The following is a 27017-nucleotide window of genomic DNA, read 5'->3' as shown; positions in this document are numbered from 1 at the left end:
CAAAAATGAGATCAAAGAGGAAGGGACTATGTGAATACATGTATTTATTCATTTAGACTACTTAAGTCTGAATTACTTCCACAAGTAGTGTGGCAAAATACAATTAAATGTCAACATCTGAGATTTTTTGTAGTTAAGCATTTTATTGTTTTTCTTAACAGAAACAATCATCAGAAGATGTCTTCAACCAAACTACCCATAAAAAGAAAACTTGTTATATAAATTATCCTCTATTTTTATAATCAAAATACTGTATTGGTAAAAATAAATAACAATAAACAACATACATCATTTTCATATTTGCTATCAGACCACAAGGTATGTTTGTCCTTATAATTCATTATATTTGAAAAACAAATTGAAATACAACAGACATGCACAATTAGGCCAATGCTTAGGATTTCAGATTATACTTACCAAGATATAGAGAAACATGATTTTGCTCTAAAGAATAAATTGTTGAGGAGGCAAGGGCTTCCTAACATGCTCCTAGTGTCATAGAATGCTAAAGTATATATTTAATGTAACAGGCTACTACAGCATTTTGTATTTTCCAACTCTAACCATAAAGTCTGTTAAGTCAAAAACAGAAAAAAAAAGTCCAAAAACCCCTAATCTTTCTTCCAGGTACAACAGAAGAGTATTAATGCATTTTATATATATTTTTTTTTACTAAGAACACTTTTTAGGTTTTTTGGTATTTTACATTCAGTGTCCGTTGGCTCCTTCGGAGAGTATCCGTGAAGGCTCAGTAAATTTTGCCGTGAACAAGTAAAAAAGAGCTGGTGTGGGTACCAAAGCCAAAAGGGGTAAATCCTGCTCGAGTTTATCCACTCTGGAAATGGATATTATTCCATAGGCGTGAAGTAACCAGTGGCTGAAGAGAACAATAAGTCTTTTCTTTCTCACCAGAAGATCATAGCAGTTCTATATAATTTTGTAAAAGAAAAGACAAATACAAGTTATTGGACTGAATAAGCTAGATAATTTATTACGTTATAATTTAACATGTATTACTTATTGGGAAGGTGGCAGAATAGGAAGATTCTAAGCTCTCCTCATCCCACGGATACAAGGAGATAACACACATCAATGCAACTCACTCTGAAAATGACCCAAAGACTGGCAGCAGAAGACCTTTCACAGTTAGTTGTAGAGAGGAAGCCACATCAAAAAGGGAAAGAAGGGTGGAGTGACGGTTAGGAACCATGTGCTGAGAGAGACTAACCACAAGAAGCCCAAGGATCAGACCCTACACCAGCAGCCCTAGGCATGGGGGTCCAGCACTGCGCGGAGTCCCCCAGTGGGCCTTATTAAGAGGTTTTTGTTTTTGTTGTTTTACAATCAGGGGCCTTTAGCTCCAGGAGAGCCAGAAAATAACAGAGAAACTGAGTACTCCCAGCCATTAAAGAGCCATCATAATAGGTAAGTGATGAATCACTAAATTCTACTCCTGAAACCAGTATTACACTAGAGGTTAACTAACTAGAATTAAAAAAAAAAAAAAAAAAAAAGAGCCAGCATAACAACCTAACAGAAATACAGCTAGAAGCAGCAGTTTGAAAAGCACCAGGGGTGTATGAGAAGAAGATTTACTAATTTCAGAACGTTCACTGTAGGGGCAGGGATCTTTAGGAAACTTATCCAAGAACAAAAGAGCTAGCACATTCCCCGACCTCGATACACAGACACTTGCAGGAACCAGCAGAACACTCTTCACCTAGCTTGCTACCACCACACCCAGCCCATGTTCTCTTGCAGATTCACTCAGCAGGTGTCCCTCCTGCCCCCACACACTCTGCACGCAACCCCAGGAGAGATGGCAGCATTCCAAAGTGGCTCCTGCCCTTATAACCAAAAGTGCAGAGGAAGTACCCTGCTGATCAGTGCCATGGTAGCTGCAAGAGACAGATGGGAACAAGCATCTGGTGTGATTGCTAGGCCCACCGACCTACGAAAATCTCTCGGGGACAGGGAAGGGAGAGGTTAACCCTGGAGAGTGATTTAGCTGCAGCCCCAACACACAGAAGGGGGACAGGCATCTGGTCTGACTGCCAATCCTGCCCAACTACAGGCCCTCGGGGGCCCCAGACTGACACTTTAATAGCTCAGGCCCCAAACCCTGCCTGGTATGCCCTGAGCAGATGAAGGAAGCCACTGCAGCTGACTGGACTGACACAGCCCCAACAGCAAGGCCCATATACCCCACAGAGGAGGTACCCTTGCAGTGCCTGGTTCTGGGGAATGGCAGCACTGTGCCACAGGACCCCTTCTTCATAAGGCCACTACTTTCCAGATCAGGAGATGTAGCTGACTTTTCTAATACAAAGGAAAAAAACAGAGTTAGACAAAATGAGGAGACCAAGGAATAATCCCCAAAGGAAAGATAAGCAACATGCCTGATAAAGTAATGGTCATAATTGAGCAGAGGATCTCAGTGAGACCTTCAATAAAGATATACAAAATATAAAACACAACCAGTTGGAAATGAAGAACTAATAACTGAAATGAAAATTATACTCGAGGAAATCAATAGAGAAGGGAGAAGAACAGATCAGTATCTGGAAGACTGGTGTAATGGAAAGCAGCCAACCTGAACAGCAAACAAAAAAAAAATGTACTAAAAAAGGAGAACAGGTTAAGTGACACCATCAAGCATAACAATAGTCACATAATAGGGATCCCAGAAGGAAAAGAAAGAAAAGGTGCAGAAAATTTATTTGAAGAAATAAAAGCTGAAACTTCCCTAATCTGGGGAAGAAAACAGACATCCAGATGCAGGGAGCACAGACAGCACCTAACAAAACCCAAGACACAATAATTAAAATGGCAAAAGTAGTGATAGAGATTGTATAAGCAGCAAGAGAAGAGAAAGCAATTACACATAAAGGAAACTCCTTAAGACCATATCAGGTGATTTTTCAGCAAAAATTCTGCAGGCCTGAAGGGAATGGCGCAATATTTTCAAAATGGTTAAAGAAAAAAACCTGTAACCAAGAATACTCTATTCAGCAAGACTGTTATTGCAGCGCTGAAGGAGACAGGAGTTTTCCCAACCACTAAACCAGCCTTACAGGAGATGTTAAAGGGAATTCTGAGTGAAAAAACAAACAAACAAACAAACAAACAAAAAAACCCATAATAAGGAGTAAGAAAGCTATAAAAGGAAAAAATGTCACTGGTAAATGCAAACATGTAATAAAAGATTAACCACATATAAAACCATTATGGAGAGTAAAATGTAAAAACAGTAAAATCAATTATATCTATAAAAAGCAGTCAAGGGACTGACAAAAGGATGTAGAGTATGACGACATATATGTAAAACATGGCAGGAATGGAGGGTAAAAATTTAGTGCTTTTAGAATGGGTTCAAACGAAAGTGACCCACAACTTAATTTAGACTGCTATACATGTAAGAAGTTATAAATGAATGTAATGGTAACCATAAATCAAAAACCTATAAAATGCACACAAAAAGAAAGGAATCCAAGCATGACACTGAAGGCATCAAATCACAGGAAAGAGAAAAAAGAGGAGCAGAGAACTACAAAAATAACAGTGAAACAAGTAACAATGGCAATAAGTACATACCTATCAAAAATTACTTTGAGTATAAATGGAGTGAATGCTACAATCCAAAGACATAGGGTACAGAATGGATAAAAAAACAAAAGCAAAATCCATCTAAGTGCTGCCTTTAACAGACTTTTCTTCAGACCTAAACACACATGTAAGATTGAAAGTGAAGGGATAGAAAAACACATCACGCAAACAGAAGTTAGAAGATAGTTGGGTTAGCAATACTTATATGGGACAAAATAGAATTTAAAACAAGGAGTGTACCAAGAGATAACTATATAATTATAAAGGGAACGATTCTACAAGAGGATAGAACAATTATAAATATCTATGCACCCCAAAAGGGAGCACCTAATACATAAAGCAACTATTAACAGATAGGAAGAAACTAACAGTAATAGAATAATTGTTGGGGACTTCAATATTCCACTTTCATCAATGGATACATTATTCAGACAAATCAAAAAGGACACAATGGCTATGAATGACATGAGACCAGATGGACCTAAATGATATATTCAAACATTCCATCCAAAAACAGTGGATTACACATTCTTTTCAAGTGTGCATGGGATCTTTTCCAAAATAAATCACGTGTTAGGCCACAAAAAAAGTCTCAACAAACTTAAAAAGATCAAAATCATATCATGCATCTTTTCCAATCACAAAGGGATGAAACTAGGAATCATAAGAAAAAGTCTAGAAAGAACACAAATACATGGAAGCTAACTAACATGTTACTAAACGATTAATGGGTCAACCAAGATACCAAAGAGGAAATAAATAAGTACATGAGACAAATGAAAACTACAATGGTTCAGTATCTTTCAGATGCAGAAAAAACTGTTCTAAGAGGAAAGATTATAGCAACAGAGGCCTACCTCAAGAAATAAACATCTCAAACAAAGTAACCTTACCGTTAAAGGACCTAGAGAAAGAACAAATCCCAAAGCGAGAAGGAAGAAAATAATAAAGATTAGAGCAGACGTAAATGAAATAGAGGCAAAAGGAAGGAAGGAAAAGGAAAGGAAAGAAAGAGAAAATTGAACAGATCAGTGAAACACGAGCTGGCTCTTTGATGATCAACAAAATTGATAAACCGTTAGCCAGACTCAGCAAGAAAAAAGGTCTCAAATAAAACCAGAAAAGGAGAAGAAATGACTGACACCACAGAAATAAAAAGGATGTTAAAGGAATATTATTATGAAAAATTACATGCCAATAAATTGGACAACTTTAAAGAAATGGATACATTCCTAGAAGCATATAATCTCTCAAAAGTGAATCAGGAGGAAATAGAAAACTTGAACAGACCAATTATTATTAATGGAATGGAATCAGTAATCGAAACGCTCCCAAGAAAATAAAGTCCAAGACCAGATGGCATGACAGGTGAATTTTATCAGACATTTAAAAAAGAATTAATACCCATTCTTCTCAATCTATTCCAAAAAATAGAAAAGGAAGGAAAGCTTCCAAATTTATTCTACAAGGCCAGCATTACCCTGGTAACAAAATCAGATAAGGACACCACAAAAAAAGGGGGAAACTACAGGCCAGTACCTCTGATGAACATAGATGCAAAAAGCCTAAACAAAATATTGGTAAACCAAATGGAACAATACACTAAAAAAATTATTCTCCACAATCAAGTGGGTTTTATTCCAGGTTGCAAGGGTGGTTCAGTATTGGCAAAATCAATATGATAATCACGTTAATGAGAGAAAGGATAAAAATCATAGCATCATTTAAACAGATGCAGAAAAAGCTTCTGACAAAGCACAACCATCTGTTTGTGATAAAAACCTCTCAACAAAGTAGGTCTAGAGGAAAGGAACCTCAACATAGTAAAGGCTGTATATAAAAACCTCACAGCTAATATCTTACTAAATGGTGAAAAACCAAGGGCTCTTCCTCTAAGATCAGGAACAAGGAAAGGACGTTCACTCTCACCACTTCAACAGAATACTAGAAGTTTTAGCCACAGAAACAAGAAAAAACAACAAAACAAAAGACATTCAAATTAGTAAGGAAGAAGTAAAACTTCCACAATTTGCAGATTACATGATACTATATATAGAAAACTCTAAAGACTCCACCAAAAAACTACCAGAACTGATAAATGAATTCAATGAAGTCACAGGATACAAAATTAATGAACAGAAATCTGTTGAATTTCTATACACTAATAACAAAGTAGCAGAATGAGAAATTAAACAATCTTATTTACATTGTATGAGAATAATAAAACATCTAGGAATAAACTAAACCAAGGAAGCGAGAGGCACCTGGGTAGTTCAGTCTTTAAGTGTCTGCCCTTGGCTCAGGTCATGATCCCAGGGTACCAGGACCAAACCCTGCATTGGGCTCTCTGCTCGGCAGGGAGCCTGCTTCTCCCTCTCTCACTCCCCCTACTTAAGTTCCCTCTCACTGTCTCTCTGTCAAATAAATGAATAAAATCTTTAAAAAACAACAACAACAAAACAAACAAAAATACACCAAGGAAACGGAAGACCTGTACTCTGAAAATTATAAAACACTGATGAGAGAAACGGAAGGTGACACAAACAAATGGAAACTCCATGCTCATGAACTGGAAGACCCATGTTAAAATGTTTATACCACCCAAAGAAATCTACAGATGTAATGCAATCCCTATCGAAATAGCAACAACATTTTCTACAGAAGTAGAATAATCGTAAAATTTGTTTGGAACCACAAAAAAATCCTAAATGGCCAAAGCAATCTTGAGAAAGAAAAAGCTGGAGTTATGACAATCCCAGATTTCAAGACACACTACAAAGCTGCAGTAATCAAAGCAGGAAGGTACTGGCACAGAAAGAGACACATAGATCAATGGAACAGAATAGAAAGCCCTGAGATAAACGCATGCATATAGTAATAATCTAGGACAAGGGAGGCAAGAGTATACAAAGGGAAAAAGAGTCTCTTCAATAAATGGCGCTATGAAAACTGTGCACCTACATGCAAAGGAATGAAGCCGGACCACTTTCTTACCCATACACAAAAATAAACTCAAAATAGATTAAAGGCCTAAATATGAGAACTGAAACCACAAAATTCCTAGAACAAAATAGGCAGTAATTTGACAATGGCTACCTAGGTCTCCTCAGGCAAGGGAAAAAGAAGCAAAAGCAAAGCATTGGGACTACACCAAAATAAAAAGCTGTTACATAGTGAAAGAAACCATCAACAAAACAAAAAGGCAATCTAATGAAGGGGAGAAGGTATTTGCAAGTTATATATTTGATAAGGGGTTAATATGGATGTATATTTTATATATATGTGTGTGTGTGTGTGTATGTGTGTGTATATATATATATATATATATAAATTAATACAGATATGCATATATCTGTATATCCTATAACTTCTACAACTCAACACCCAACACTCAACATCTGTATATCCTGTAACTTCTACAACTCAACTTAATTTGATCTGATTTAAAAAAATGGGCAGAGGACTTGGACAGTTTTCCCAAGAAAGACTTAGAGATGGCCAAAGACATAGGAAAAGATGGTCAACATCACTAATCACCAGGGAAATTCAAAATCAAAACTACAATGAGATATCACCTTAGACTTGTCAGAGTAGCTAAAATCAAGAACACAAGATACACACGTTGGCCAAGATGTGGAGAAAAAGGACCCTTGTGCACCGGGAATGCCAATTGGTGCAGTCATTGTGGAAAATAGTATGGAGGGTCCTCAAAAAATTAAAAATAGATTACCCAAATCCACTACTGGGTATTTACCCAAAGAAAATGAAAACACTAATCTGAAAAGATATGTGCACTTCATTATTTACATAGCCAAGATGATGGAAGCAACCCAAGTGTCCATAGACAGATGAATGGATAAAGGTGTGGTACACATAAACAATGGGATATTACTTAGCCATAAGAAAGGATGAGATCTTGCCATTTGCAACAATATGGAGAGACCTAGAAGGTATATTGCTAAGTGAAGTCTTTCAATCAGAGAAAGACAAATACCATATGATTTTACTCATAATGTAGAATTTAAGAAACAAAGGATAAAAAGGGGAAAAAAACAAAATTAAATAAGAAAGACTCAAATACAGAGAACAAACTGGTGATTACGAGAGGGGAGGTAGGTGAAAGAAGGGGGTTGAGTACACAAATCATGAGCATAGAGTAATGTACAGAATTGCTGATTATACTGTACACTTGAAACTAACATAACACTGATGTTAATACTTCAATAAAAATAAAATGTACTGTGTCCACACAATAATCTCAGAATCACACAATGTTTGACCTAAAAAGGACCCAAGAAATTATTCAGTCTAATCACTACACTTTACAGATGAGGAAACTGAGGCTTCCAACAGTCATAATAAACAATCAGGGACAGCACCAAAACAGGAGCCCATGTCTCTCAATTCTAGTCCACACCACCATTTAACCCTGGAAACACTACAGTTTCTTCTGAGAGATATGAACCAGAAGGGAACGCCACATGATGTCCCTTTTTCCTGCCCTGATCCACTGTAACTGAGTCTTATAGGCAGGAAGGAGGAGGTATATACACCCAACTTCCTCACTCTTAGTATTCTTGGAGTCTGCTGCCTGGATAATTAAAAAGGAGCACAAATGACATGTGAACAGCCTGATTTCCTTTAATCTTTGAACAGCTTCCTAATATGTAGAAATTGGAGGGAATAAGTGATTATAAAAGTAATATCTAAAGGAGCTAATAAACACACTAAAATGTAATTTGCGGAAGGTTACCAACTCTCTCTTATTAAATGACTCATTAACTCACCTAGAACTAGACTTTTCTTTTCCCTATTTCTGATTCATTACAAAGTGCTACTTGAAGTACATGAACATTTTATATAGGAGATTTCTAGAGCACAGAGATCAGTTTCAAGCTAGTTTAGCTATCCATAGTAGTTATAGATAAACAAAAATTCGAAAACTTCATTTTATTGAAATATCCAATCATGTCTCCCTCAAAAATGAATCTGCTTATCTTCTTTAAAAATGTTGTGTTGTTGATTAAGGATTACAAAGCAGAAATGGAGACAGAATACAAAAGAAAAGATGTAAATCACCATAAAAATATTCTGTCTAGTCTACTATTATTCTGGCTGAAAGTCATTCCCTCTCATTCTTTCACTAATGTAAAAGAAAAAAGAGTAACAGCAATGACTCCAAAGTAGATAACAACTTACTTCCCCTGGGTTGAACTTATTTACAAAAGAATTTTGAGAAATCACACACCTTACCAACAGTAGTACAGCACCTGAAGATTGTGCCAAGGCACTAGATTAGCAAGCAACACTTTTATTCCTTTCAAGTTAAAGGAATAAATCAAAGAGTTCTAACAGTGGCCTTCCACTGAAATACTAAAAAGAGGCAGAAGACGGAGATCACAAAACAGGAACAGGGTCAAAACTAATGTGACTATGACATTATTTCCAAATCACCAAAATATTAGAGTGCAAAAGTAAAAAACATCCATAATCAATAAAGTTGGGAAGAAAGTTGAGTACAAAATGTATATAATTACTGATGACTGTCAGTGTTGCCAATGTAAAATAAAGTGTAAAATTAGTTCTACACACAATAAAGCATTTCATGTTTCCTTCAAAACAGTATTAATAACTTTCAACATTTCAATAATTAAACATTTTCTATGTGTGTAAGTTATGTGATATGATTGTTTTTTCTCCAATATGCTGGATAGTTGAGTCTACCACTGCATGAATTTCCCAAGCAAATACAGTCCAATATACAACCTTGCATAAACTTAAAATGCTAACAGCTACTGAGTGCCATCAAATAGCCATTCCTAAATCAATCAGCTGTACCATATCATATGTACTATTCTATTCAGTTGTTAAATTAAAAAACAATCAATCAAAAAAACCTTTAACAAAGGAAAAAAAGATTTCCTACCTCTATTTCAGAAGCTGACATGTACACAGCCAGAGTAACCAAAGATAATACTAATATAATGTATGGGAAGGCATAATCTGAAAAAAACAAACATTGGTATTATATTGAAAATTAAACAAATTTTCTGAATAAACCATCAAAAAAATTCAAACAGCATAATTCTCCTCATAGTGAAAACTTTCTCAACCAGTCCTATGAGAGACTTAAGTCCTAATGCCCTAAGGCAGGGGTCAGCAATCTTTCTGTAAAAGGCCAGATGTAAATATTTTTGGCCTTGTGGGCCACACAGTGACTGTCTCCATCACCCAAATCCCTGCTGCAGTGGGTACAGCCAGACAATCCAGAAATGAATGGGTGTGGCAATGTTCCAATAAAACTTTAGGGGTAATAAAATCCAAATTTCACATAATTTTCACCTTAAGAATTATTTTTCTTTTAATTTTAAAATTGTAAATTGTATTTTAAGTTGTAAATTGTAATTTTAAAAATGTAAAACTCCTTGGTCCAGCTTTGAAGACCCTACCTTGAGGCATCATTGAATGTAAAGAATTAACTTCTGTCTGTGCTTCTAGAACACTAGTATGTACTGAACTTGGGAGGACTGAGAAAGTAATTACTCAAATAATTTTGTTTTGTGGTCCAGATGGGGGACACTGGTTGAGAAGAGCTACACAGTTTTAATAACTCTTTAGAAAAGTTCAGTGTCAATAAACCTCAAAGGACAAACAGATCATTCAGTGTTCTTTATGTCAAAATTCTAGATATTTCTACTTCAAGCAAAACTTTTCCTTATAAAACACTATTTTTCTCTTAAAATGTTTTCAATTTTTAGCACACTAAAACAAATGAACAAATTGAGAATAAAATCATGAATTATTTTTCATATAATTATTTTAAAACAAGTTCAATTTATGAAACCACTAATCATTCTACATCGCAGTGGAACCCATTTGGAAAAATTTCAAATGTTAATTCAGAAAGCAGAAGCCAGAAATTCTGACTTATCTATACAGGCCCAATTCCAACTTACTAAATAAATGAATGCCTTATTTGACATTTACCATCTTTTATTTCACAGACAGCGATTAGGTCCTCAACCAACCATTCAAAAACACCTCATTTAATTTATAAACAATATTGCTAATGCTACAAATTTAAGACTGAGTAGTAAAAAGCCATCTATGTTTAAAAAGAGGGAAAGGGAGTTTCTAACAAGGCCTAAACTTCGGGTAGTGGAGGGTGGTCTTGGGCTCAGGCATGGTTCTTACTCTAGGGTGTAAAATAATTTGAGATTTTGAGCAACTAGGCCCAAGGGTAAGGCCTGAGAATCTGCATTTTAGTTCCCCTTGTGGTTCTGATGCAGATCACACTTAAAAATTGGCTTCAATAATAATTCCAAGGAGGTAAAATTTGTCACAGACCTCTTCCTAATACCTCCAGGGTCCCTCTCCCTAGACCCAGGTATCTTAAGCTACCAGAAGCTGCTTGCTGCTCTACTTTGCTCAGACATCTCTATTTCCTTGTTATGAACAGAATGTTTGTGTGCCCCCAAATTCTCCTGCTGAAATCCTAAACTTGCGATGTGTTGGGATTTGGAGGTGGAGCCTTTGGGAAGTGATCAGGACATGAGGGCAGAGCCCTTGTGAATGAAAATAGTGTGTTTACATAAGAGAGCCCTCCACCCCCGACTTCTGCCACATGAGGACACTGTGGGGGCTCTTATCCAGACACCAAATCTGCTGGTGCCTTGCTCTTGGACTTCCCATTCTGCAGGACTGTGAAAAAAAAATTTCTGTTTTGCAAGCCACCTCATCTATGGTACTTTTATAGCAGTCTGAAGTGACTAAGATACCCCAACAAACCAAAATTATCTACTTCTTTTTCCAATATCATAAAATTACAAGTTGGTATGACATCCTCTGACTACTCTCAGCAGACTGCATACATTTAGATTTAGTGCAAATGAACACTAACTCCTTGATCCTCACGATGAATGTGTTTTGAGCAGAGGCTTGTTAACAAAATGATCTGACGTTCTATGTGGGACAAAGCATTCTGCAATATCGGCAGCCACAGTAAATGAAGCAGTGGGGTCTGGCAGTCTCCTGGGTTAACTTCCCAAATCCTGACCCACTTTCCACAGCTTTTCCCCTCAAGAGGTTCTGCACAACAGCACCAGTTGTAGTCTAGGACCCAGGGTGGAGGCTGACAATTCCTAAATCCTTCCCCCCTAGACAGCTCTCCTAAGTGCCAGACTGGTATAAATAATTACCTGTACTTTAGTGAATATTCCATGAACAGCTAAAACCAGATTCACTTCTCATCAACCTATTTTATTTGCTTCTTCTAATAACTGCTTCTATTGCTCTATTCACCAGTTACTAAGTCAGAAAAAGTCAGAAAGCTACTCTATCATATTCCCCTATTCCCTCACCTGTGTATTTAATCAGTTACCTAGTTTAGTTAACTCTATCTTCAAAATACTCTCCATTTCCAGTGTTTCTCTACTTTAGGCCAGTCCAGCCTGGCTAGTTGCAATAACGTCTTACCTGATCCTCCAGGTCCTTCTCCCCCGCCAATCCATACTCCACACTGCTACCAAGTTCTCTATCCAAAATGCAAACCTACGTATATCACTCTGCTGTCTAAAATCCTTAAAGAGTAGGTCTCTATTCCCAAGAGCAAGAACAGCAACCTCAAACACCTCCAGAGGCCAGCCAAGCAGGTGAATAAGGGAAGTGGGCCAAATCTAAGAAAATAGGGAATGGTAGGAGCTAGAAGGAACCTATACATTTTCAAATATTATGTAGGTCAACTGAAACAATGTATCAGTAAACTAGAATATGAGGGATAATAGACCTCTGACTAGTCTCCAGTTTCCTCTTCCCTTGGCCTCACCTTCACAGTGCCATCCTCCTCCAGAACCAAATTCATTACCATGTTATATTATGATGCCAATCTTGCCTAGTTCCTTTAGGCCAGAAGCCTTGTCCTCTGTAACTGGTAGGGTTCATATAAAAGATGGCATCTAACAGCCCTGCAATATTCAATGTCACATATTCAAGTAAGTACTATACTACATTCTCTCCGCTACTTATAGCTTTCCTACTAGTATGTCAGTCCTTTAACACCAACTTTTTCTTATTCTTCTTTTGAGTCACAATTCAGCCTACATAGTTACTGAATAAATGAATAGCTATATTAAAATAGGATTCTTTTATTGTACCTAAAAAGCTTTAATAAAGGAACTAAAAAACTGAAGACATAAAACAAACAACAAACCTGAAGACATAACTTATATGTTAGTATATAGTATCAAATAGTAGTTTCTATATATTATATGTAAAAACAAGTTCTTATTTTTTAATTTATACTCAGGTTTTAAAAATATTCCTACTTAGGTTCAAAGCTTCAGATTCAAAGTATTCTTTAAATAGAAATCAGCTTTGATTAGTCTGAGAACATTCCATTCCAAGAAGCCCATTTTTTACGTTTTTTATAAGACTGATTATGTTTTAGCAAAAATATGTATTTTCAAGAAAAAGATCCAAAATTATACTTAGGGAAAATAGTTTATCACACATAAAAATAAAATATATTTCATTGACTTTCATCAAACTTACATAAAAGGCCTCCGCCAACTGCCTGAAGCACAGTTAAAATTGGGAAGAAGTACAGTGCAGCATAAATACTTTTAAATCGATCAGACTTTCCTAACCCACAGGCAATCTTCTTTACCAGAAGTGGTCGGAGCAGCATCATCAATACCAAGCAGAATGCATAATAGATAAATACAATGGTGTATCTGTAAATAGAACAAGGAATCATAACACAGAGAATAAGTTTTAAAATACCTACTGATCAATTTAAAATCAAAGATGCTAAAAAAGATTTTAAAAGTATATTAAGTCAACCTATTAATTCATAAGGTTTCAGTATTGTAAACATTTTTATAGTAAGTTTCTAATAATAGCAATTTACATGCTTTTCCATGTTTCATCTAATCAAGTTCCCCTCAAAACTACAATTAGGGTAAAGTATCCTGGCATTTCTCAATTTGTAAGGAACTAGGCTATATATATGCCAATGGAGAAAATAACCTCCATTAGTCAATGTAATAGTGTTCCAATGATAATTTTATGCCATCACTTTTTGTTGACTCACGAAAGAAAAAAATTTCTATAACTTTTGGTAGTCCTATAGCCTTTTTTTTTAAAGTTTTTTTTTTTTTTTTTAAATAATCTCTATGCCCAACCTGGGACTTGAACTCACAACCCTGTAATCAAGAGTTGCATGCTCTTCTGACTGAGCCAGCCAGGTACCCTGGGTAGTTCTGCTGCTTTTTGAAAAGTTTAGCCCCAGTAAACAATATGTAAAGTAAATATGAATAAACCCAGTGTTGATACCATAAAATCTTCTCTTAATTTTCAAAAACCACTGTTGTGTATAATTAATAAAAAAAGGCAGACAGGCCACTGCACTGTGACTACTGGAAAAGTTGCTGAGAAAAAAAAAACCTACTTAATTCAAAGATGGTGAAACATATCCTGATCAATGAAATTGTGTAAGGATGTGGTCGCAGAATGAGGACAGAGAGCACCTATTTGCCATCTCTGTTCTAAGTATTTGTTGACTTCCCTACTATATGCTTTATAGATAGTATAAAAAACATTTATATATGTGACCAGCAAGTGAGTCTGATTTTTTTTTAAATAAAATGGTTATATACGATATCTGATTCCCTTTTTAAGCTCTCTAAATAGGACCAGGTTAAGTCCTGCAGTCCCCTGGATAGTATATGAGAAGAGAATAATCAAAGCTGAGAGTTATAGCTCTGACACCAACCAAGAACACATTATCAGTCATTTATATATAGTCTTACATGTAAATTATATGTATATACAGGGACAGATGGCATATATACAGGAAATAAATAATTTACAGGGCTTAATGGTAGGCAGGTGGAAAGATGTTCATACCTCTGTATCTGGAACTTTTTTTTTTTTTTTTTAAGATTTTATTTATTTATTTGTCAGGGAGAGAGAGAGGAGCGAGAGTGAGCACAAGCAGACAGAGTGGTAGGCAGAGGGAGAAGCAGGCTCCTGGCTGAGCAAGGAGCCCGATGCGGGACTAGATCCCAGGACGCTGGGATCATGACCTGAGCCGAAGGCAGCTGCTTAACCAGCTGAGCCACCCAGGCGTCCCTGGAACTTTTTTTAAAAATTACCCTTTTACATATGTGAATGTGTTTTTCACACTTAGTATGCTTAAGAAACTGCACAAAGAGGACTATTTTCTTGAGCATATTATGTAATGGTAACTTGCTATATAAAATGTCAACACCAGACTCTTTATTACAAGAAAAACACATCAAAATGAACACGAGGAGAAATTCTAAAAACGAAGTAGTCTAGGACAGTATTATACAGAATCTTATGAATTTGGTATTTTTTTTTAAAGATTTATTTATTTGGCAGATAGATAGCACAAGTAGGCAGAGCGGCAGGCAGAGGGATTTGGAGAAGCAGAACCCCTGCTGAGCAGGGAGTCCCGATGCAGAGCTTGATCCCAGGACCCTGAGCTGAAGGCAGCTGCTTGATTGACAAAGCCACCCAGTGCCCCAAATTTGGTATTTTTAAGACAAAACATTCTCATGGAAATTATAAACATTAGTTGTGGAAAAAAACAGAAACAAAACCAAAAAAACCACTAACCTAAGCACCCTAATTACAATGCCAGCTACTACTTTATTAAGTGCTTCCTGTATGTAAGCACTGCACATAGTATCTGATATGTGCAGACTTAATACTCACAATCATGTTATAAGGTACCATTATTCCCAATGGGAATAATGGAGGTTATGAGAGGCTCTTAACACAATTATGTTACCACAGCAGCTCAGGATTCAAACTCAAGCTTATTTTTAGTCCTAAAACCCATAATCTTTCCTCTGTGTCAGATATTGCCTTATAAACCCCTTTTAAAGAAACAAATGCCGCTTATTTTAGAAATGCTTATATACCCTTCAATACCAACATAAAAACATGTTCATAAAAACATGCATTATACCAAAATGTATTTCTATTCCCATCGATTAGACTGTGTATCCTTCAAGAGCAGAAAATCATCTCTGCATATCTCTCAGTTCCTGGAAGCCATTCTTCAATACTCAACCTATTGAAATGAATAAAATCTATAGTTGTCATTTTCTAAGTGATCTTCGGTCTGTGAAAATACTTACAGTGGGTAAACGGCTTCATGTGTGCAGTGCACCGTGGTGATGTAGTCGGGACTCGGGTTGTAAAGCATAGTGTACCAATCGGAGAGCATCAAGACTCGGCAGGAGCGGATGTAAAGGACACCGACCGGGTCGCTCACAAGTAAGGTGGTAAGAGCTGCCATGGTGCATTCGAATAGCGCAGTGACATGCTGGAAAAGTGCGCTGGAACTAGGAAAGCAAAAGCAGCACAATTACCAGAAATTTTTCAGGATTTCAATGGATTTTAAGAAAACCTGTATGTTTCAAAATACAGGTTCTAAAAGGATCTTTTAACTGATAAATCCTGAAGCTAAAATATCTTCTAAATAGGTTAAGAAACGCCAAACATAAAAACCACTTGAGAAGAGTTTAACCGTCTATATTAAAAAGGGATACGCATCCCAGATACACGGTGCCAGTACTATATAAATGTACAGAAGAGCATAAAGTATCTTTAGTGCCCTGCCAAACTGTTAAGAATGTCTTAGTATCTATGCATTTTAAATGATCTTAAATATCAAAAGCACATTAAAGATTAAATGTAATATATATTAGTTATAAAGTGTAGTAATATAGTAAACACTATAAGCTCATCATCTAACCTAGTAACTAGAACATTAACCTACATTTACCTCTTTTCTTTCCTCATTCTCCACTCCTGGCTCTCCCCAAAGAGGTAACCATTATACTAAATTGTCTTTATCACTTTTTCTGAAGTTTTTATTCCAATTAGATTATGTTTCATAATCTGTCTAGTTTTGCTTATTTTTTTAAAGATTAATTTATTTGAAAGAGAGGGTGGGGGAGGCAAAAAGAATCTCAAGCAGACTCCCTGCTAAGCACGGACACAGGTTGAGCCTGACACAGGGCTCAACCTCATGACCCTGAGATCATGGCCTGAGCCGAAACCAAGAATTGGACGCTTAACAAACTGAGCTCCCCAGGCACCCCAAGTTTTGGCTATTTTTAAGCACTATTAAAGTGATATTTGTCTTGAGATTTTTTTTTTCATTCGAAATTACATTTCCAAGATTCATCCATGGCATTGCTTTAGCTAAAGTTCATTTTCACTGCTATATAATATTCTACTGCATGCCCATTCCATCATTTATCCACATTTACTTTTTTAAGTATGTTGTCAATGCCTTCCTCTCAGTTTATAAGTTGAATTTTCACTCTCTTGTGATATTTATAAACAGATGTTCTCAATTTTAATAGAATTTATTTTATCAATTTTTAAATTTCTGGTTAGCATTTTAATATTCTGAAAAATCCTTATTCCAAGAAAAATATTAACCTACATTTTCTTCTAGGTTTAAAGGTTTTGCTTTTCACATTTAAGTCTTTCACTCACCTAGAATAGATTTCTGTGTATAATCTAAGGTAGGGTGTGACTAGATTTTCCCACTTGGGTAACCCAACTGTCCCAGCAGCAGCACATTACCGAGGAGTTTACTGTCCCTCCTAACCTCCCACCCCCCCCAAACCACCATGCCACTTCTACCATACAAGTTTCAGAGATTACTGGTCTGTTTTTGGGTTCTGTATTTTGTTCCTGGGGTCCAATTTTATCCCTCAGACAAAAGAATATGACAATCATTCTTGATATTACATACATTCTTCTACTTCTTCAGTGGTCTTGGCCATTCTTGGGCCTTTGGACTTCCATATAGATTTTAGAGTTAGCTTGTCATGTTCCACAATATGAATCCAATGTAGCTTAGCTACCTCGGTCTTAGCTTTCTCTCAATACCATGGTACTATAAATGAAATATAGGAAGATAAAAGATCCTGTATATTTATCTTACAGCCAGCCTCTTTACTAAGCTTTCTTACCATTTTTATTATCTAGTCTACAGATGTTTTTGAGTTTTCTATCTGAACAATGTTTATCTATCACTGCATAGCAAACCAAAATTTAGTGGTTTGACAACCACCATTCATTATTTCTCACTAATCTGTGATCTGACTGGGCTCACCTGGGCAGTCCTATCTGTTCCACATGATACCAATCTGGGATGTACTCATCTAGAGGCTTGACTTGGCTGGAGTGTTCAAAACAGGCTGTATGGCTGGAGTAGATGCCAGCTGTCAGCTGTCAGCACAAAGAGGGCTGCTGACCAGAGCACCATGTGGTGTCTCGTTTTTGGTGGTCTGCAGGTAATTACGTGAACAGGTATGAGTTTCTTATTTCTTCTGCTTAGAATGTGTTTTGCTTCCCCAGGAGCAATTTTGTGAATCTGTTTTTCACTATGTCTGTAAAATCCAAAGCTAACATGTCTTTAAATATTGACTCTCCTTCATTTTCTCTATTTTTTTTCTGAAGACTCTGATTAAAAACTATGTACAAAGAGTTAATAAAACTTTTCCTCTGCACAGGAGACTCTGACTTTCAGTTAACTAGCTCAGTTCCTCTGGAAGCCTGATAAGGGTAACATGTCAACTTTATTGCCAGGTAACACTGTTTAGGAGACAAACAACTCCTTGATTGGTAGACTGTACCGGGACTGGGGAGAACTATAAATAAGCAATAAATATCTGATGGGACACCATGGTCTGGCCTTCTTGAGTTCAGCAATTCTTGTAAATTGGCATGTTCCCTGCAGGGCTCTGGAAGCTATACTTATGGAGAGGTTTCAGAAAGAATGGCTCCTTTAGGGCATAAGACCTTAAACCTGGACTCCCACACCCACTCAGTGTGGACTTTATCTTCCTCCAGCTGAACTCAACTGCTTCAAAAGCTGACGCTGCCCTGTAGGCAAGCTGTGTTCGTTCTGGGCAAGACTGGTTCTTGGTATGACCTAGCGTTGTCTACCTCTGGTAGTCTGAATGTTTAACTGAACCTAGGTGGATTCCCACAGGGATTATAGACACACACTACAGCTTCTCATTCTATGCTCCATTTCCCTTAATATATTTCAAATTTTCTATCTCCTTTTCTCTCAGCATTGCATTATTTTTTAAATTTTGTTTTTTTTCCAGTGTTCCAAAATTCATTGTTTGTGCACCACACCCAGTGCTCCATGCAATATGTATCCTCCACAATACCCACCACCAGGCTCACCCAACTCCCACCCCACCAAAACCCTCAGTTGTCTCAGGCCACAGTCTCTCATGGTTCATCCCCCTCTCCGATTTCCCCCAACTCACTTCTCCTCTCCATCTCCCAATGTCCACAGATACATGTATTTCCTAATTCACTAATTCTATCTTCAACTGTTCAATCTGCTGATTGACCTACCATTTTTAAAATTTCATTTCTAGAAGTTCCTTTTGTTTTTTAAACCAACCTGTTTGTTCATTCCCAATAACCTCTTGTTGACTCTTGGAGGTCTTTGGGTCTATTTCTTTAAGCACTACAAGGTAGCCTACAGTCCATTATCTGCAGTCCTTTAGAAGCACACCTATACTCTCTGTTAAGTTTACCCACTCTCAGTCACAGTGCTGATTTTATTTGCTTATCACGGAGTATGAGGTCATTCACAGATATTAATGAATAAGAGTCTTAGGGCCTAAACTAAGGATACGGGAAGCCTTCCAGCAAAGAGGATCTGTGCTTTCGCTGGCAGTCGTGCCCACCACTAGCTTGGGCTCCAGCCTCTTGAGAGTGTAGGCTTCACAACGGCTGCCTCAGATTCAGGACCTGCTGTGGTCAGCAATAAACCACAGGCAATGCTCCCATTCCTACTGTGCTTTGTCACTCTGGCCCCAGCTTAAAGTTGGCTTGTGTTCTCTTTTCTTTTCTTTTTTTTTTTTGTTTTTAACGATTTTATTTACTTTTTTGACAGACAGAGATCACAAGCAGGCAGAGAGGCAGGGAGAAGAGAGAAGGGGGGAAGAGGCAGAGGGAGAGGGGGGGAAGCAGGATCCCCGCAGAGCAGAGAGCCCAATGTGGGGCTCGATCCTAGGACCCTGGGATCACGACCCGAGCCGAGGCAGAGGCTTAACCCACTGAGCCACCCAGGGGTCCTTGGCTTGTGTTTTCTAAAAATGGATTCTTGGAGATCTCCCCTGCCTCCAGTGAAACCAGCAAGGTCTTTAAACAGTGTGTCTTTTCCAAACTTCAGTTATTTCCCACAGGAGGGTCGCTTGGAGCTCCTAACGAGCCCATATCGCAGGAAGAACTCCTGCATGATTTTACAGAGATGGAAAGAGTGCATACATAAACAAACATAATTTCACATAATATAATCTAGTATTTTGCTTCATTGTAGAATTCATATTTTTAGAAGCAACATCCCAACCTCATCATTTCTTGCTCTCATTGTGCCCCTTTCAAACTGTCTGCAGTCAACCACACGATCTTTACAGAACAAAATTGGGCTTCTAAAACTCCCCTTAGTAGGCTACTCGTTGAGTTCCATCTGTCTTTCAGGAAAAATACCCCTTACCAGCATTGTTTGCCACCCCTCCCAGCCACGCTACTTTCCTTTTCTCCTCACACGTCCACACACGTGGGCATCCTTCACTCACCCATCTGGCAAGCTGTGCATCCTTCAAGATCAGCTCTGGAAGTTATCCCCAGGTCTTAGGAATACTTCCTAAGATTCCTGTAGCCTTAACTCTCTACCCTGGTCTCATTTAGTCCCCATCTCTCATAGGACCTCAGTTCTCACCTCTTCATTATACTGTGTGCTTTTTTGCCTCCATACTTTGGCACATCTTCTTCTTACTGATAGACTTTTTCCTCAATTTCTATCAAAATCTACTCACTTTGCAAAGTCCAGCTTAAAGTCAGTTTTTTTCTGTGACCCTGCCCTACTCTGAGAAGGAAAAATTAACTTCTTTCTTCTTCATGCCAGCCTTAAAACTCTCCATAAACCTCTATTACAGAACCTCACAAACACTATGATGGCTTGTCTTTCTCATCCACCGGACTGAGAGCAGCCACATTTCAGTCCTCTCTGAATCTTGCAATGCAGCACAGCATTTGGCACACTGCAAACATCCCTAGTGACCGCTCAATACATTCTAAAAGTTATAAATTATATAAAAACAAGTCACATAAGCAGCACAGCTTCTGACCATACTGCATAAAAATATGTAATTCTGCTTATCTTTGCCCTGGTCCTAAAGAAAAACAAATTTAATACTACACTCTGGGGAAAGCAAGAGTACCAGAAAGGAAAGTTTTGATGAGAGTCTGGCCAATGGGTGACTTCACTCCTAAGAGGGCAAAAATTGGTTCTTGGGGATAAAATAATCTTACATTTGTTATATATAGCACATAGGTGCATACATGACATAGACAGTGATGATATAAAAATTTCATAGGCGTAGGTGAAATTAGGAAAAAAGTATCTGAAAAGGCTCCTTATTTAAGGAAGTGACAATGAATAAAAGGTTGAGAAACACTGGGCTAGTCTCCGACAGCTAGGCCTCTACTTCCTTGATCGTAAGGGCAACATCTCTGGAAAATGCAAGAGATGGCTCTGGTGTCCTTTGCTGTCAATTTCCTAGGCAAAGCATACCTAAGTTATGCAAACTCCTTCTTTTTAAACATACCTGCTTTCCTGCCTGAGAACTAATCACTCCTCTGTTCTACCCTCAAACCCAACCCCACACTCTGCTCCAAGACTCTCCCTCAAAACATAACTGATGTTTTAATTCAAATGCATTTGGTGAGGTGCATCTCTCTAACCCCATCTCTTCCCTGCTTATGGCTGAGACGTTCCAACCAACTAGCTGAGCAATTACTCCACTTCAGCTTTCAGTTTATCACGTCTCCTTTCTTGCCCTCGTCTCTCATCATTCTAGACAGAAATTAAAAGCAAGATGAGAGGTACTTTTTTAAAAACCTTTTTTACGGATCCATCTGAAAAAGAACCAATACTTTTCCAATATAAATAATCAGTGTGGATTTATTAGGTGGGATCCAGAAAACTACTAATTCTAATTCTGTCTGCCCATCCTTCCCATTCACACTACTGGAGTCTGGTCATCCCTACTGCTTGCAAACAGCCTTCTAATATACCTCGCCTCTCATCTACTCTCTATAGAAGTTACCTTCCTAAAATATACAGCCAGTGATGTGTAAACCAAAATCTTCACCAATAAATCATCCACGCAGCAGATACTAAATGAGCATCTGTTACGTGCCAGCAGCTGTGCTGGTCTCTGGAAATTCCATGGAGAACAGAGATGGCCACTGCCCTCATGGACTTCCAGTTGGGAGACAGGAGGAAACAAACATAATTATACATTGTGTTGACTACTAAATACAAAACAAAAACAATAAAATGAAGAATACTATTAAAAAAAAAGAAATAAGGGGGGCAGACCTACTTTAAATTGGGTCTGGGAGGGTCTCTACAACTAGGAGTAATTTATACTGAAATCTGAAAGAAAAGGCAGCTAGGTAAAAAGCTGCAGTCAAGAGGGACAAGAGAGCATCTGAGGCAGAGAAGAGCTGGCGAAAGGGAAAGATGCTGAGAAGCTGGAGGAACTAAAGGCCGGTAGGGCTTGAACGTACTAATTTGGCTGCTCATTCCCAGTATAAACTTCACATCCTCACCAAAGAACCTTCCCATTCTGGGGGTGCCTGGGAGGCTCAGTCGGTTAGGCGACTGACTCAGTGTCAGCTCAGGTCATGCTCAGGGTCCTAGAACAGAGCCCCACACAAAGCTCCATGCTCAGTGCAGAGTCCGCTTGTCCCTGTCCCTCTGCTCCTCCCCCTGCTTGCACGAGTACACAGTCTTTCTCACAGACAGACAAACATACCTTCACATTCTGGCCTCAACCTGTTTTTCCCACTCTCCTAGTTATTACCTTTGATGTGCAATCCACACTCTGACCACCCCAACTACTTCCAGTCCCACCTGCAGCACAGCACACATTTCACACCGCCATGCCACTGTCCGTGCTATTTCCTCTGCCTAAAATGTTTTTTTTGAAGTCTTTCAGATCACACCAGGCACAATTCATCTCTTCCATTCTTTGTGATTCCAGAGCATTTTGGTCATAACGCTTTTTTTTTTTTTTTAAAGATGTATCTATTTACGGAAGAGAGAGAAAGGGAGGCTAAGTGCATGCAAGCTGAGGGGGTGCTAAGGGAGAGAATCTCAAGCAGACCCCCCCCCACCCCGAGCACAGAGCCTACACAGGGCTGGATCCCATGACCTGAGATCATGACCTGAGCCAAAACCAAGAGGAGGACATCTAACCCACTGGGCCACCCAGGCATCCCTCATAACACGTTTATACTTTTTTTTGTTTATACACTTTTAAAATTGATTTATAATTAGTTGCATATGCATTTGTCTTCTCTACAAAATTAGAGAAGTTTATTATTATAAACCACATCAGTTTTTTCTGTACCTCCTCCCCAATCATCTAACCGTAAAACATAGGGCTCAATAAATGCTTGTTGATTTTAACGTTTTAGCATCAGTATTCATAATTAGGTTGCAGCTATATTATCTTAATATTATACTAGATTACTAGTATTAAATTAAATCACAAAGCATTTGTTCTCCAACAATAGTTTTGTAATCATAACCAATTCTTTATAAAGAACCCATAGAGATTGTAATTGAGAAATGAAAAAAAAAATTCCTTCCTTATCATTTAGAGTAAAACAAAGGATATTTCCCTTTATAATTACTAAGACATGCCCTATCCTTAAGTTTTCTTGCCACAGTCAAACGTCATCAGAATATAAAGCAAAAACAGGTTCACCACAATTATTTAATAAGGTCTTCTAAATGATCATCATTCCAACATCAGTCCGTCCAGATACATTCATAGAAAGTACTAACCTCTTTTTCCCTGAGTACCATTCGATGAAGAACCAATGTAAAACAAGGGGAAGCATAGCCATAAATCCAAGATACAGCCAATCATAAAGTTCTGGAGACTCTGTGCATGGCTGACAGTATTTCTGTGCATTTGTTCTCTGTCCTCTTGGACACACCTATAACATAAGAACAATATTTTTTGTACAGATACTATTTTAGGGATTTATCTTAATATCCCAAAGTCATTCTATAAAGACATCCCATTTCAGTTTAAACATGTATACATGTGCATCTTTTAGAAATAAAAAAGAAAGTGCATATGTAAAATATATCTACATTGTATTTGATATATCTGTATAACACTCTTTTAAAAGATTCCTTTTACTAAGTTACTAAAACAGTCGACTAACATTAAATGACAATCTTAGTTAATAACGCTACATAAAAATAATTACAGATAAAAATTCTGGAGTTTTAATGTTAACTTACTGCCCAAGTCACTGCACTATAGCATTAATATGTATTAGAAATTACTATAAAATTATAAAATGTTTTAAAAAAAGTTAATTGAGACTGCAAGAAAGATGTATTACAATTAATAAGACAACACAAATAAGAATTTTATTAATGTGCCATAGTTTTATAAATTGAGTATAATGAAGAAAAAAGATATTCTACAAGTGAAAATATTTCAAAAACAAAAAGATTTTAGCAACAAAACATCAAAATGTTAAGTAAGACTTACCCCACATTCTCCATATATTTCAGTTGAACCATTTTTAAATAATAGGGTCTTTCCACAGTAAAGTCCAAGGCATGCTGGTTGAATATCGACAGCTTTTTAAAAACAAATGCCAGTAAAGTAACATCTTTTGTGATTATAAAATAATGTAATAACAGTTGAAGCACCTGGCAGAAATATCTCAACACAGTTGTTAAAAATGATACAGATTAACAAAAGTCTTGATGCACTTACTTTTAAAATCTAAAATTCCCCTTTTACACCTTGTCACTGCAGAAAGTTATACTGAAACCTTGTTCTTAATGCTATTGCTTCTGGTTAAGAGCCATCAACCAGCAGAGTGGGATCTATCCCCAGAATTCAAAGCTTAACCTGGTATGTCTCCAGTGGCTCCAGCAGCTAGTCCCCCTTGATTAGATGGACTAGACTTTTGCAGTTCCACTTTTTAATTAAAAGCTAACAGAGGATCACCACCCCTTATTTTTGCCCAGTCAGAGCATGCACACATACACACATACACAAAGACACACACAATATCACCTTCGTTCTTAATAGAACACATTTTAATACCAGAAAAGCAGAAAAGACATAATTTCAAAATAAAGGTCAGGCCTTTAAAGTAAATAAATTCACCTTAAGAAAAAGCTTACAACATTGTCCTAACTTTGGTCATGTTTGCTGAGGACAGGTGAAAATTTCATCAAGGTTGTCACTGGGCCTCTGATCAGTATCAGGGATACTGATATCTACCTTAGAATCAAGAATCAACCCCCTGCTTTCAAGGCTTGGACAAAATAAAAAGCAGCTTTTCTTCACAAAAAAATACCTCAGGGCCTACAGATTGTCTTTGGCTTCACCAATAAAAAGCTATTAAGCATGTTTTGTTTTTTCTTCATCGGAGACATCTGATTTCCTTCGTTCACTGATTCATTGATTCAATAAACGTGCATTAAGTATCAGACTCCCTGGCTATGAACTTCTTAAAGAGCCACCGAGCAACATAACAAGAGTCCCTGCCCTCAAAGAACCTACAGCTTAGAGAAGAATAAATCTGAAACAACTATGGTCAAATGTGAATTAATCTGGAAAATTGTGCATTTTATGACTACTGTAGGGACCAAGGGCAGGCTCCCAAAATGAGCCATTCTGGAATACTGATTATTTTAAATAAAAGTTACTTAAGAAACAACAGGACATGTGAAGGACATTCACACTTCTGTCTCCCTGAAAGCAGTATAAAGATATCCTTATTAACACTGATAATGACTTTAAGGTCAAAAAAGCTGCAGAAATAAACCTTGTTACTTTTTTGCCAGTCTACTACCTTAGCCCAAACACTTGTTTTCCTTTTCCGGTAAATTCCTCACAAATTTATTGCCTCTTTGTTGATAATGTATAAAGAACTGCCTGCCTTGGTCATTTCTTTAGGTCTCAAGTTTCATAACTAGGCCTCCATGAACACATAAAACTTTTTTTTTTTCTGTTCATCTGTCTCATGTAAACTTAATTTTTAGTCCAGCTGGAAGATCCTGAAGGTAGAGAAGACTTTTTCCTTCCTTTCACTATTGAATAATTTCCCAAATTCTTCATGAATTCACAATAGAGACTGCTTGGTCCACAAAGCCCTTTCTCCTTTCAAATTCAAGTGGACTTTTGATTTCTTTCTCCCTGTACTGCTGAGAAACAATAGAAAGAGCACAAACTAAAATGCTTCAAGTTTAATATTTTTACTTTTTACTTTTTTACTTTTGCCAAATTCCTGATTTTTTTTAAATCCCTGGGCTTCTTTACCTTATTTGGCATTTAATTCTTAATCAATTGTAATCACTCTGCCCTAAACTACTAAGACAAAAATGAACGGTTTCAGAGTTTTTGAGAAGACAGAAGTTAAAGAACTGGAGGCTTCTTCCACATGTGTTTTGCATCTAGTAGGTGTTTAGTAAATACGTCTGAATGTGAATAGTCTGAAATTCTCAAAACCCAAGGCCTGAAAACAACCATGATAAACTGAAATCAGCTCATCATGGACCAACCAAAACTACGGCTCCCGGTGTCCGTTTCATATCCCCTTCCCCTTCCCCTTCACTGGAGGGTGGCTAAAATATTATGACTTTTTTTTTTCTTTTTTCCAACGGTCTTGTCCCTTTATGAAGCGCCCTATAACTTAACGCCTGATGCTCAAGCGGGCGACTTCAGCAGCGAAGAGCTTCCTCTGCCCTCACTGGCTGTCGGCCTTACTAACGCCCGCGCTTTAAATTCTGAAGTCGACCCTCACGAATGCTAAACAAAGGGACTAAAAGGGACCGAAGCGACCTCTCGCACTCGACCAAGGCCTGGCCTTTTGCCCTGGCACACACAGCCCGTTCCCCTCTACAGCGTGCCTCCTCCGCAGCCCGAGAGGGGCCGAGGCGACCCGGACCCCCAGGACGAGTCCAGAGACCCGGCGAGGCTGTGCGAGCAAGGGGCAAGGATGCGCCGCTATCCGCAGGCCGCCCGCCGGGGCAGAGCCCAAAGCCGCCGGCGTGGGGAAGAGACGGGGACTAAGACAAACGCTTCCCGACCCTTCCGGGACCACTCACCCATTGGCCGCTCGCAGGTCTCCCCGAAGGAGCTCCGGGATCAGCCGCCACGGTAGCAGCGCCCGGACATCCGGCCCACAGCAGCCTCGGCGGCTCCGCCTCCTGGTAACCCGGGCGACCACCCCGAAGCCCCGCCCCCTCGCCCTTCCGGTCTCTGCTCCGACGCCCC

General features: G+C 38.0%; 1 protein-coding gene across 2 annotated transcripts; it reads right to left on the bottom strand.

Moving 5' to 3' along the window:
- Window positions 1–27: 27 nt before the first annotated feature.
- JKAMP (JNK1/MAPK8 associated membrane protein) lies at window positions 28–26940 on the bottom strand. 2 transcript variants are annotated; one of them, XM_059373319.1, is made up of 7 exons: window positions 26849–26940; window positions 24273–24364; window positions 23549–23703; window positions 15774–15980; window positions 13156–13337; window positions 9533–9609; window positions 28–927 (listed from the first exon to the last, which is right to left on the bottom strand). In XM_059373319.1, the coding sequence occupies exons 1-7, from the start codon at window positions 26850–26852 to the stop codon at window positions 709–711; spliced, it is 936 nt and encodes a 311-aa protein (XP_059229302.1). In that variant the 5' UTR covers window positions 26853–26940; the 3' UTR covers window positions 28–708. The 2 variants fall into 2 exon arrangements, with proteins under 2 accessions (XP_059229302.1, XP_059229303.1); XM_059373320.1 differs by having other exon boundaries at window positions 24273–24346; window positions 26849–26939.
- Between the last annotated feature and the right edge of the window lie 77 nt (window positions 26941–27017).

The sequence above is a fragment of the Mustela nigripes genome, chromosome 13 (assembly GCF_022355385.1).
Source record: "Mustela nigripes isolate SB6536 chromosome 13, MUSNIG.SB6536, whole genome shotgun sequence".
Classification (NCBI taxonomy): Eukaryota; Metazoa; Chordata; class Mammalia; order Carnivora; family Mustelidae; genus Mustela; species Mustela nigripes.
The sequence above is the reverse complement of the archived record's forward strand: the minus strand, read 5'-3'. Positions and strand labels throughout refer to the sequence as shown.

Excerpts from the sequence above, each read along its gene's own strand:
- JKAMP (XM_059373319.1), bottom strand. Across the intron at positions 23,704-24,272 it reads AAATATATGGAGAATGTGGG|GTGTGTCCAAGAGGACAGAG; the intron begins GTAAGTCTTACT and ends CTTATGTTATAG. Across the intron at positions 13,338-15,773 it reads CATGAAGCCGTTTACCCACT|ATACACCATTGTATTTATCT; the intron begins GTAAGTATTTTC and ends TTCTATTTACAG.